This window comes from Erigeron canadensis, unplaced genomic scaffold (assembly GCF_010389155.1).
Source record: "Erigeron canadensis isolate Cc75 unplaced genomic scaffold, C_canadensis_v1 Conyza_canadensis_unscaffolded:231, whole genome shotgun sequence".
Taxonomy (NCBI): Eukaryota; Viridiplantae; Streptophyta; class Magnoliopsida; order Asterales; family Asteraceae; genus Erigeron; species Erigeron canadensis.
The window spans coordinates 27,501-41,113 of record NW_025215638.1 but is presented as its reverse complement, the minus strand read 5'-3'; the positions used below and the strand labels follow the sequence as shown (position 1 = coordinate 41,113).

General features: G+C 38.0%; 2 protein-coding genes across 2 annotated transcripts; one reads left to right on the top strand and one right to left on the bottom strand.

Annotated features, from left to right (window-relative positions):
- The first annotated feature begins 5,021 nt into the window (after positions 1-5,021).
- Positions 5,022-5,488, top strand: LOC122584367 (putative receptor-like protein kinase At2g30940). Its single transcript, XM_043756555.1, has 2 exons — positions 5,022-5,324; positions 5,420-5,488. Exons 1-2 carry the CDS (start codon positions 5,022-5,024, stop codon positions 5,486-5,488), a joined length of 372 nt encoding a protein of 123 aa, XP_043612490.1.
- Positions 5,489-12,559: 7,071 nt separating this feature from the next.
- Positions 12,560-13,123, bottom strand: LOC122584365 (uncharacterized mitochondrial protein AtMg00810-like). Its single transcript, XM_043756554.1, has one exon. It carries the CDS (start codon positions 13,121-13,123, stop codon positions 12,560-12,562), a length of 564 nt encoding a protein of 187 aa, XP_043612489.1.
- Between the last annotated feature and the right edge of the window lie 490 nt (positions 13,124-13,613).

Here is a 13,613-nt window from a genome sequence, read left to right as displayed (position 1 = left end):
AGGAAGATCGTAAATGCCAACAAAAATTGGAGCAAGAGGTTGGGAATATCAAGAAGATGTTATCCCAACTTCTCCAACAGCAGGCAGCTCCAACAGCGACGGTGGAGGTAGTAGTTAATGATACTACCAAGGGGAGAAAGTGGAGTGCTTTGTAATGGCACTTGTCAGTGAAGCAGTGAACAAAGCTGTTAATGACATTTATGAAGCTTCTGCTGACAAGGTTGCAAATGAAGAAAACACTATAGCGGCCACTAATGAACTGGCAATAGTGGCCGTCAGTGAAGAAAAGGTGGATTCTCCCCCTGCTGATACTGAGGGGGAGACAAGAACTGATGAAGTTCTCCCTGCTAGTGTTGAGGGGGAGACGGTTGGTGAAGCATCTGCTGAGGGGGGCAACAACTGATAGTTGTTGAAGCTCCCAAATTGAAGAAGAGGAAATGAGTCCTCGTGCAGTTAGGACAGCTTGGGAAGCCGTTTTTGCACAGGAAATGGCTAGGGACACATCCAGGGAAGTGCTCAATATTTTCCATCCTCGCTTCCTTGGAAATGCTGAAGTGTCTAGAATAACAGCAACTCGAGAAAGCAGTTGACTGTTACTGGTTTTTCAAGAGTCCCTCGCCGCTGACTGCACAGAATGTATCCATCACATCTCCAGCAGGAAATTAATTCCAAGTCATTGACATTTTATCAATTACTGCTGAGGGGAAAAACTCAAGAGGAGGCCTGAAGGAGCTGGATAGGCTGAAAGCTAACAAGGAAAATGAAAAGAAAAATCTCGAGTATATCAAGCAGCTGGCCCTCTTGGAGAAAGATGAGAGGATGGAGAACAAAGAATGTTGTTGACCACTGGTGGGCCTGAAGCTCTCTACAGACAAAAGCAAGCTGATGTAGAGCAACAACTGAAAGAAAAAAGAGAGAAATTTGAGGTGGAAAAGGCTAGGTGGTTGAAAATCATGAACGATAGGAAGAGGCCAGAGAGAATCACAGCAGCTGAAGTTCACAAAGCTGCCATGGGGAACAAAAACCAATCTGAAGTTCTTGAGAGAAGGACACAGTGCCCCAACTAAGATTGAAGATGTAAAGTTGACCAACTTGGGAGCTTCAGAATGGTATGAAATTTATATGATCATCAAGGATAAAAAGGCTGCCAGCTATGAACAACTTCAGGGGATGCTAAAAAATTATTTTGAAAAGGCACTGAAGTTCGAAACAAAGTTCAAGGCAGACCTTCCATACTGAGGGCAGTTTGGGTCTCCAGCAGCTGTCTCCTCCTCAATTGGCAAGCGTGTCCTAAAAAGAAAGTTTGTTGCGCAACCCTTGCCTGCTGACCTTCCTCCTATCTCTAGTAATGCAGCATTAAATTGAGGCTTCCCCCAGGGCTCATTTTGAAGAAGGAAGGGTACTGGAACAACCTGCTGGCATCTTCTTCAACAATTTCGCAAATGATCAATTATTCTTTCGCCTTGAAGAGATGGAGAGGGCTTCTACTGGATTTCTGGTTGGGTTAAGAAAAAGGTTTGCAAAAATGGATTTTGCCAGACCAGTAGTCAGCAGAATAGAAGAAGAGTGATGAAGCCCACAGGTTGAGTGATCCAGTACTAAGGATAGCAAAGCAAGAAGAAGCTTTTGAGATTGAAGCTGCTATGGCGTCCTCCAGCACTTTTCATATGTAAATTGTAAATGATGTAACTTTACTTGTATATGAAATAAAGAGCCTCTTCTTCCATTATTTCTATGTTTCTCAAGTAATTTCATCCAAAGTCTCCTCAGCTAATAGGGGGAGATTGTTAAGTCTGGGATTCGCTGAAGAAGACTTGCTCGCTGACACACGTAGTCAGCAAGTCCTTAACAAGTCATCAGCAGATGAAGAGACGTCTTCAGCGGGATGCATGCTGACCAAAGTTCATCATGGCGGGAAACATTCAAATTGCATGAAGACAAAAAGGTCACATTGTGGGTAACCAATTGTAATATGCCTGAATGGCAAAGGTACAAGTTGGGGCCAAATCAAGGGTTCTCTCTCTTTACCCGATTTGGTATAGAAGACAATGGGCACATGATTCAAGTACCATGAGCCAATTGGAAGTCGACAACCACCATCAAGTCGCAATCAAAGCAGGCTGTGTTGCCCCAAGTCTTCCCCTATATAAAGCAACACAGCCACATTGTACAAAGTGTGTTAGTCACCAAAAAGTGTGTGTCACTTGTAATGCTTAAGTTTTAGTGTGTCTAGACTTAGCAATTATCTTTGTTCTTTTGTATTCTTGTAAGTCAAGTGTAAGATCAACCATGTATTCATCGTTAATCAATGATACATATGATTATCCTTGCATGATGTATTACAATTGAACTCTACAAACCTGGTTTTTTGGGGGGTCTTTCTTATATATACTCCCTTATAAAGAGTATTGGATTTCTTAAAATTCAGCACTTTTTTCTTCCTAAAATACCCCTAATTAAACATAAAACCCTTATATATTCTTTTCCCACATTCTCTCTAATCATTACACTTTCATCGACTTTCTATCACCTCCACCGCTTTCCTCCTTCTCCACCGCCTCCCTCGATCTCCACCACGGTCTCTCTTTATATTATCATCATCTTCTAGCCGCCGCAACGCGCCGGCACTATGCTCGTAATTTATAAGTTGTACAAGTAACTATCTAAAATACACCACACTAACGGGCAGAGAACCCGGTCTATGCAGTATAGTCTAGTGATAAGCTACAGGATCGTTCGCAGAGACGCGTTGCTTTACCTAATCTAGTAATGTGTAATTCTAGCGGTTGTGGGGTTGTTACGATTTCTATTATACTAATGCAATAAAAGTAAATAAAATAGCTGCAACCGCTTATTCAGCGAGAGGCTAGGTCTGAAAGTATTGAAGAAAAGTTAATAACAGTAACTAAATAAATAAATACTTGTTTGGCATCTTCGATCTCATGGTACGACCAAATACTCCTACTGTTTTGCTAAACTGTTGGAAATTCATCATGCTCAGATTCTCGTTAGATTCACTTCGCCTAATAATAGTGCTGTCGCTAGACTACACTACCCTATAAACAAATTCTCGCTAGATTCATTGTTTAAGCATTAATGACTTAAAGTTTGTGTTACTAATTCATCTTTTAATTACCCGGCTCTTAAGCCATGGCCAGATATAATTATCTCCGGTGACCATAGTGCTCGTTCCAAGTCAAAGGATCGTGTCTGACATTATTAAGCATCATGTTCAATTCATCATAATTACTATGGTTCTGGTTCCCTCGGTCACAAGTGAATCACTTTTACTTCTAGTTATAGACCGACTAGTCGTTTCTGTCCTAGCATATTATTCCTAGTGTATGATCATAGACAACCATCAGAATTAAACTAATATGTTCAAATAAGACCAATAACAATATGAACTATTAATTAACATGGATCTACGATAAACAGTAAAACATACTCCAACAGAATCTAAACAAACACAGTAAAACAATAAGCGTCTACATGATCACATTGATCCAAACAAGTATTCAACCTACTAGCCTAGCACTATTAAAGTAATAACAAAGTCTATGAAGATAAAAGAGATTGTTCAAATAAAATAATTGTAAAATAGAAAAGCTAGATCTAGACCGAGGATGAAGATCGGAAGGCGTTAGAAGCTCCAAAACCTTCTGAAAATCTGCAAAGTCAACTAGGGTTGATGCTGGGCGGCTAGGGCTGCTGAATCGGCTCTTTCTTAGGGTTTTGAGGATTAGTTCGGCTTAAATAGAGGTGAAAGTCGGTTGCTGAACTGGGTCGACCAGCGGCGCTGGTCCTGGCCTCTGAGGGCTAGCGACACTAGGTGTTGGCCAGCGGCGCTGGTGACTTCTGCTGCAGCTTTCGCGTCTTCGTTCGCCTCCCGAATCAATTCCTTGTGTCTTGTAATCTTCATAGGCTTCCTTCTTGAGTCACTTGATACCATTACCCTCTCTCTCATCTTCCGTATTTAGACATAGAAATGAAGCCTTTCAAGAGGGATTATATCACAAAATGGACGCTCATCAATGTGTTGGAGGCAATTTAACCCCCTACTCATGGAAAATACCTTGAGATGAGAAACTCAAAACTCGAACTTGAGACCTTGAGAAAAACTAACATCCGGGGTCCACATAGTACATTTAGAAGATACTTTGACCAACCCACTAAGTAGAGTTGGTTTGTAAACTATTTGATAACACATTAAATGAGACATTAAACAAGAATAAATCATTATAATATAAATACCCCTCCGTCTCACTTTGCCCAAGAATATTTTTATTTATATTGCATAATAATTAATAAAAGTTATATGAATTGATCGAGATTTAGATGTATTTTAAATTAGTATAACTTTTACCAAGTATTATATAATCTAATAAAAAATATTTAAGATCAAATTTAAAAATAATTCACATTGAAAATATAATCTTCAAAGTTCTGAGTAAGAGGTACTCATCTCGTTAAATAAGGTAGTTTTTTTTAGTATTCCATTTCCAGTCTTTTAGAAAGTGAAAAGGGTCATTTCCATTTCTCATTTTAGAAAACCAGTATAAATACATATTCAAAACCACTTGTTTTTGTTTTTTATTCTCCATCTTATTAGCTTGGAAATCAGAAAATAAAAAACAGAAAACAAAGAAAAGTAGTTTTCAAAATTCAGTAAAAAGGGGAAAAACAAGGACGGTTGTTTCTTGAAAAATTGTTTTAAGAAAGTACAATTTGATTTAAAAGACAAAAATGAAAAGCAAAAAGTGTTTTCTCGAACTAAATAGGCCTTTAGATTTCTTCTCAAGTAAGTCATAATAATTCACCCTTCATTTTAATCATTACAGATGGAAAAGTTAAAGCATTTGCAGATTCCCCTCAAAGATATACTCTCGGCGACCAAAACTTTTCCAAGGATGTGAATATATGTAATCGGAAACTGTAGGTTATACATAGCAGAACTCGAGTATTTTGACGAAGAAGAAAATCCTTCCATCAACGAACGGAAGAATAAATGTGAACTAACCATGAGACGCAACACTGTTGCTATAAAGCGCTTCCACCCTATGGAAGACAAATGGTTCTATAATGAAATTGAAATGCTTGACACATGCAAGCATCCACACATAGTCAGACTACTTGGATTCTGTGTTGAAGGATATGAGAAGATCCTTGTCGTTGAGCATTTTTCTAATAGATACCTTACTGAGTATTGGCAAAACTTCAATGGGAAGATGCCTACTCTTACGTGGGCACAACGTTTGAAAATTTGCCTTGATGCTGCAAATGCATTGAATTATCTTCATAATGAAATGGAGGACGGACAAAGTGTACTATACTTATAAAGAGTGGCAACATTGGATTGGACAAGAATTGGAGGGCGAAGATTGTTTCCTTTATTGGTTGCTCGGTATTACTGTCAAAGAATGAAGATGATAACGAAGATGCAATTGGGAAAATGGAAGCAGAATTTGCGGAGACTCATTTAAGCTGACAAGAGCATCAATATCGACAGTTTTGGAACAGTTCTGCTTGAAGCCCTATCTGGGATGGTAGTCTCAGGCTCAAGATTCTTAAATAAAGGTGCCTTTCCGTCTTTTGCACCACTAAGCTTTCGAGAGGGAACAGAACTAATGGAAATAATAGATCCAATATTAAAAGGAGGACCCAACAAAGAATCTTTGGAGAAAGTTTTTAAACTTACACACGAGTGCCGAGCGAAAACCCCAAATCAACGCCCAACGATTGAAGTGGTCATCCAGGAGCTTCAGGAAGCTTATTCTTACAGGTAACCTTATAATTAATTACGAGTAATTTATAAATCATTAAACTAGCTACATTTTAGGATCGTACGTATATACATTAAAAATGACTACAGTATACATTTTAAAATGTTCTTATGTATTACTGTGAGATTAATTTCCTCGAATGTAAGAAACTTTGAACAAATGTCTATAATAGAAAATAACTAAAGTTGTGTGTACGTATTGCATGTAAACAACTTTGAAATAATGTTTATTGTATGTAAGAATTCGTTCAAACCAATTAAAATCTGACAAGTGGCACCTGTATATGGTTGCCACGTATGTTTCTTACATACAATAAGCTTTTTTCAAGTTGCTTACATATAATACACATAACTTAGTTTTTTTCCTACTATAGACATTTGGTCACAGATAGTTATATTTCAGGAAACTAATCCCTATTATTGTATGACATTTCCGTGTATGAAGTAAACTGTTGTCTCAAAGAAAAAAATTAAAAAAAATTAGTTAACATACTATTTCCAAATTTAGTCATGTATATATATATATCTATATATATATAAAAGAGTAGTTAACCAAGCTTTCTAAAGCACTCACCAAAGCTATGTTCAAATATTGCCACATAGGATTTTAGCTTACGTGGCATCTCCATGTTTTTTTATATTTATAATACATAAATAAAAAAATTAGATAGATTTTAAAAGATTTGACAACAAATTTTAATCCCAATTATTTAACTATAATTTTAATCCCAATTAAATTTAACTATATATAAGAAAAAATTATAGAAAATTAATTCTAAATCTTATATTAAATCACGTACTACCAAAATGAAGACTATTTATATTTATATCCATAACTACAAATAAATTGTTACTAAATAATATTTAAAAATATAAAAAACAAAAACATTTACACAATTCGTTTCTTAACTATTGTATGATGACATGTAGAAAAATCCGGAGGCAAAATTAAAAAAGAGAATAAGTGGATACCACATGTCACCTTCTTAAAATGTTAGAAAGATTTTTAGGCTTAGAAAGATTATTTATTTTCCATAAATTTAAAATAGATTAGGTTAGAAGTGACAACCCTTACGTGTTTATTGTTGCAGGGTGTGAAGGATGTTGACATATAAATTTAGACTATATTAGTTTAACTAGTGCTCAGGCCCGTCTAATGGACGGGTAGTCTCAAATATATTAATCAAAGTTAAAAGATTGGAATTAAAATATATTAAATAGATAACCGAAATGAACTTGCAAATTTGCTAGTTGAACAGTCACTCCATCGATCAAAATACTCCAAAAATTATACTCCCAAAGAAGAAACATAAGAAAATTAACTCCATATAAATATTGATTCTAGTTATCATTTTTTCAATTTTAGTTAAATAAAAAATTTACAGTTCTTATATTATAAAAGTGTAAACTATATAAAAGTATAATTAAATATAAATTGGGTTAAAGTGTAAATTGGTGATGAAAAATCAAAAACTGTAAATTAATTATTTTAAATTGGGTTAAGCTCAATCAATAGTATATATGTAGATCCCATAGTTTGCACAGATTTATGTAGATAACAACTAATGTAAACTACTTTAACAATATAAAGAAAGAACAAAAATAGTTTATCGGATGTATTATTGATTAAAACAGAGAATACATGATCGGTTTTACAACAAAATAAAAGAAGAAAATCTTGTTAAGTTTTCGACACACCAAAAACTTAACATAATACAAAGAGAGAAAACTACACACTAAGTGTTTTTCTCTATGGACACACCAACAAGAATGCGGCTAGGTCAATGTGATTCTTTATATAGGCAAAGGAAAGAATCACATGACAACTCAATAGATGTTGACATCTCAAGGTTGTCAACCATCTATTGGTGGATCTCCCAGATCTGCAGGGCTCTCTGTTCCATCTTGTTTGTTTTAAAATCCGGTATTAAAGAGAAACGCCAAGGTTTAAAACAAAATGAAAGAGTGTCAGATTTGACATTTTACGAGTGAACATCTTGGGCACACCCTTTCTTTGCACTTGAAGATTCATGCCTTGTTGAATAAGAGATGGCTTAACCCACAAGATCTCTTCTTTCTTTGTCTAACTTATCTTGAGTCAAGATAAGTTTGGCGTGCCTCTTCAATGCTTTTCTGCCTTTCAGCGAAGAACTTTGCTTCTTTCTTTAAGTGCTTCCAAGCCACCAGCTTGCTAAGCCAACCTCTTAGTCTCATCATCAGCATCCTTAAGCTCTTCATTTACAACCTGCTCGCTTATAAATTTCTGAGAAAGTTCTTCTTGGATTTTCTTTTCCTTTTCTCTTCTTGAAGAACAATCTCAGTTGGTGTTAATTCAGCAGTTGTTTTAGTGCAGATGAGGACTTAGGAAAAGCTCCAGACATCAACTTTTCTTGTTGTTCCTTTGCTGAATTGGGAACCCTTGGTGGCTTGCTTTGAGAGACCACTACTGCCTTGCCCTTATTCTTTTCTGCAAATTTTGAACAAGGGCAGCATGGAAAGCATCAGTTGGCTTGTAAATAGAGAGACATTTATTGGCACTTCTCAGCAATCTATTTTTCAACTTCAGCTGTCGGTTTAACAACCTTCTCAACTTTCTCCCCCTCAACACTTGCTACGGTTCATTAACCATCTCAGCATCAACATTTATTTGCTCCCCTCAACACTTGCTGCGGTTCAACAACCTTCTCAGCGAGGGGAGCATTTTCAGCAATGATTGGAGCCTCCTCAGTTGTGATTTTCTCCCCTTGGAAGTAGTTGAAGTACCTACTACTTCCACCTTTCTTTCTTAAGGAGACCCATCATTTCCTTCAACATTGCTTTGAGGTCACCAACCTCTTTTTCAAGCTTTCTTTGGCTGCTGATAGACTCATCAAGTCTTTTCTTATCAGCAGCAGAAGAGGAAGAAGTAGAATGAGATTTAAGAGAGTCTATCTCTTTTGTAAGGGTGGAGTGCAAATTGTTTTGATTTCAAGAGAAGGAATGATTGATAGAATTTTGTAGTTGGTTGAGATGGGCAGTGAAGAGAATGTTGGATGTGAGAGTTGTTAAAGAGAAGATAAAAGAGCAGGTGTTTCATTGCCATCGCTGACTTGAAAATTTGATCTTTTAACTTGTCCAGTGAGACAGAAATAGTAGAGTTTGAAACACTAACCCTGTGCATACTGGAATGAAGGAGTCTGGTTTCGCTTGAAGAGTTCTTCATTTGATAATAATGTTATCACTCCCAGCAACCAAGTATTGAAAGTTGGTATGGGCTTCCATATGCACCTGAGCAACCTGATCATCTAACTAAGCATACAAATAATCATGTCTATTGCCTTGACTTTGACAGACTTGAATTCTTCGGAGGAGTTCTTGCAGCTGGTAGGTTTCAACGTAATCAAGCCCCGGTAAATCAACAGCAGTGTAGATCATTAGTGCATCTTTGGCCCAGTTACCCTTAAATCTCTTAATGATACTGGGTACTTGGAGCAGGGAGTGCCAAAGAAATCTAGATGATGCTTTGGGGGCACTTCCATGATTATTTCATCATCCAATTCTTCAGTTTCAGCATAAGCCCCTGGCCTTATGCGTGATTATGACACAACTCATTCCTTTTCTTCAATTCAACTTCATCTATTTGAAATTCTCCAAAGTGTCCCACTTGTTCGATATCATCTATGGGCCTTGGAGAATAACAAGGAGGAGGAGGAGGCATATCAGCCAAAAATTCTGGTGCATCTGCAGCATCTCTTGGTGGAGATACAACCAGCAAGTAACCCATCTCTTCAGCCAAGAAACCACCATAGTTGGTTTCTTCTTCACTTTCTTCAGCCGGCAGCGAGTGTTACATTAGCTTGAACATCTTGCGGATCAAACTCGCTGCCATTATCATCATCCATCTCAAGATCATCAAAAGTGTTTGTCCGGTCCCTGCACTAACAGTTTCCGAGACATTGGTAGTAGAAAGGGAAGGGGAACCTGGTGCCTCAAATCAGTGTGTTGTTCCACTGGGATATCATCGGTCGTAGATTTGTTGACTCTAGCATCACCTGTGATCTGCTGCTGTCAACGACTCAGAGGGTATTTGAGAAGAAGAAGGGGAATTATTGGGGGAGGATTTGGACTAAGACCTCTAGTGGGTTGGGGTGACCCAATATCTTCACCAACCTCGCCTAAAGAAGTTTGAGGTGGCTGCAAACCATTCCATTTGTCTCGTCAACAACCTGTTGGGAGGTTGCTGATGGGGTGGCTTGGGTACTAATGTCCTTGGGCACTGAGGACTTCTTAACCTTTGGTTTGCCCTTTGATACACCCCGCTTACGTTTTGGGATGTCAGGGGGTGAAGATTGTGAAGTTTGAGTTGAGGATGCTGCCTTGGATTTTGCTTTGGTCTTTTTGGAGGCTTTGGAAGTTGCGGGGGTTTTTCCAGCGAACCAGCTCTAAAGGCATTTCGGCATCCACAGCGACCATATCAGCCACTTCATCAGAAAGAAGTGTTGCCTTCCAGTCGCTGTCTTTCGGGTATAAAGAAGGATTGAGAGAGAAGAGTACCTCTTTTATATGAGCAGTGAGGCGTGCAACCAAGTGTTCAGCAGGTTGCTTGTAGATATGTTACCCACCCTTGCTATTGGAATTGTTGAGGCATCTGGCAACAAATATTCTGCACCCAAGGCTTCTTTGAAGATGAGTGAGAAGATCCTCACAAATGGCACAGTATGAGATCTATTATTCAAGCTGATCTTGTGCTTCATATCATTGAAGATCAGCAAGGCATAATCCATAAATCTCCCTTCAACGAGAGCATGGATTATGGGCATCGAAGTAGTAGATGCCTGATTATAAGATCCAGAGTTTCCACCCATACACTGGATCACATGAGTAAAAAGAACTCTCCAGATCCCAGGAAGATTTTGCTTCAAGGGGTTGCTTGGGATCGTTGGAGGGTTCCTCAAATTGTGATTGTATCCGATTGAAGGCAACCATTCCTTCCATTCTTCATCACTAACAGCTTCCACAAATTATTATCATTTGTTTCTTGTGGGAAGCGAAGAGTTTGACTTAAAGACGTCGGAGTGATGGTGATAGTTTTCGTCCCTTGACGAACAGTCCCAGTAATGGACTGGGTGGACTCATCGAAGTTACATGTCCACCAGAACTCTCGGAGAAGATGAACAAAAATCTTCTCCGGATCTGCCATTATACAATAACTGGCAGGGGATGCGTGTATGAAATCCAGCATTGGCTTATATCATTTTGTGCATTTTGGCACTTCAGACGAGCCGATATGATTGTTGGATTTTACAACCACATCAAAAGCAGAGAAAGAGATTTTAGAGGATTTGATTACATTATTGGTGGGTTATAGGAAGGAGAGGTTAAGTAGGTTCTGGAGTTTGTTCGGTGGCGACGGAAGTAGATTGAATCTCAACTTTCTTGTTGTTGAGGGATTTCAGATGAAGAAGCCATTGAAGAGATTAAGAAATGAATAAATGAAAAAGATGAAAAGATTTGGGAATATTGACAATTAAGAGAGATAAGTGTGAGAAAATATGAATGCGTGAATGGAAATGTGTGAAGGAAGATTTGGGTTATAGGGTATGTTGGTGGGCCATGATAGAAGACAAATAGTCTTTTCTCTCTATTCAAATATACGTACCATTTATAATTAAAAATTAAGATGTGAGTAACGTATATTTAAAGAAAGAGTATAAAAAAATACTTGAGTATGCGCCGTAAATCAACAGTTGTGCGCAGACCGATGACGTGATCAACAGAAAGATAGGACAACTTGTCAGTTTAAATTTTGAAAATATGTGGATAGAGTTGTTGCCAAGTCATCCAATTTAGTTAGTTTTGAAATGCCTAGTTTCAGAAGTGTACTAGGTTTATTTAATAAAGGAATTTTAAGAAGAATATTAAATAAATGATTTAATGTCATTTTATCAGCGCCCCTTTTTAAAAGAAGATGGTTAGGCGCTGAGACATTTATTTAAAAGGTCAGCGAGCTCATGACGAACATTCGCTGAGAATACATTTTTTGGCAAATTGTCAGCCATCAACGGATTTTATAAGTCTTTACCAACAGCCGTTTGCTGATGGACTGGATGAAGACTTTTAGCTCTCCATTGCTTTTTTTGCTTTTTCCTAAAGCAACAAGGATCAACGGATTTTAGAAGTCTTTACCAGTAACTGTTTGATACTGGACTAGATGGAAACTTTTAACTTTCCATTGCTTTTATTTTGCTTTTTCCCAAAGCAACATGGATCAATGGATTTTAGAAGTCTTTACCAGCAACCGTTTGCTACTGGACTAGATGGAAACTTTTAACTTTCCATTGCTTTTATTTTGCTTTTTCCCAAAGCAACAGGGATCAGCAAGTAAGACAGACTTAAACTCGTTGAGTAGCATGCATGACCAATCATGTAGCTGATTCCCCATTTACCATTCCAAGTTTTCCAACAAGCAATTTGAATCTAGTTTCACCCATGGTTTAGTAAAGATGTCAGCTAGTTGATCATCAGTTGGAATGAATAGATTTCAACATCACCTTTCATGATATGATCACGAATAAAGTGATATCGAATATCAATATGCTTTGTCTTGAATGTTGAATAGGGTTGTGTAATAGCAATAACACTTGTATTATCACACATGATTGGAATCTTGGAGTATTCCAAATCATAATCAGCAAGTTGATGTTTCATCCAAAGGACTTGGGAACAACAACTCGCTGCAAAGACATATTCTGCCTCAGCAGTGGAGATGGAAACTGGTGTTGTTTCTTACTAGTCCAACTAGTCAGCTCTCCCCCCCCCCCCAACAGTGGCATCCTCCACTGGTGCTTTGCGATCAAGCATGCAACCAACATAGTCGGAGTCAGAATAGCCAACAAGATCAAATATAAAATCTCTTGGATACAAAGTCCCAAAGTGGGTACCCTTAAGATACTTGAAGATTCGCTTTACAGCAAGAAGATGAGACTCTTTGGGAGAGGCTTGATAGCGAGCACAAAGGCATATGGCAAACATGATGTCAGGATGACTCGCTGTGAGATACATCAGCGATCCAATCATGCCTCTGTAATAAGTGGGATTCACATACTTCCCATCAGGGTCGGCATGTAAATTATAGGAGGGGACATAGGAGTAGGTTTTGGAGTAATATTGCAAACCTAAGAAGAAGGTCAACTTACCCATCATACTCATTTCGAAGGTGCTAGACATGAGCACTGAACTTCTTGCACATCTTTGTGGAAAGGGAACCAAAAATAATGTCATCGACATAATTTGAACATACAAAGCATGAGCTTCTTTTGTAAATAAAGAGAGTGTTGTCAATGGTTCCCCTTTGAAAGCCATGATTAAGGAGGTGAAAAGAGTATCATACCAGGCTCGAGGAGTCTGTTTGAGACCATACAAGCTTTATTAAGTTTGTAGACATAGTTAGGATGCTTTGGGTCCTCAAAACCAGGAGGTTGCTTAACATAGACTTCTTCATCATGAGCACCATTTAGAAAAGCACTCTTGACGTCCATCTGATAGACAATGAAGCCTTTATAAGCAGCATGAGCAAGAAAGAGACGAATAGCTTCAAGGCGAGCGAGTGCAAAGGTTTCATCATAATCAATGTCTTCAGCTTGAGTATAGACTTGTGCAACCAGTCTAGCCTTATTTCGAACAACTACACCATTTTCATCCATCTTGTGCCTATAAATCCATCGAGTGCCAATAGGTTCCTTAGGAGGAAGAGGAACAAGAAACCAGACATAATTTCGTTCAAATTGTGTAAGTTCTTCTTGCATGGACTCTACCTACGAAGGGTCAACCATTGCTTCACCAATGTTATTGG

Excerpts from the sequence above, each read along its gene's own strand:
- LOC122584367 (XM_043756555.1), top strand. The coding sequence starts at position 5,022 with ATGAGACGCAACACTGTTGCTATAAAGCGCTTCCACCCTATGGAAGAC. Across the intron at positions 5,325-5,419 it reads AAATGGAGGACGGACAAAGT|AATGAAGATGATAACGAAGA; the intron begins GTACTATACTTA and ends TTACTGTCAAAG.
- LOC122584365 (XM_043756554.1), bottom strand. The coding sequence starts at position 13,123 with ATGGCTTTCAAAGGGGAACCATTGACAACACTCTCTTTATTTACAAAA.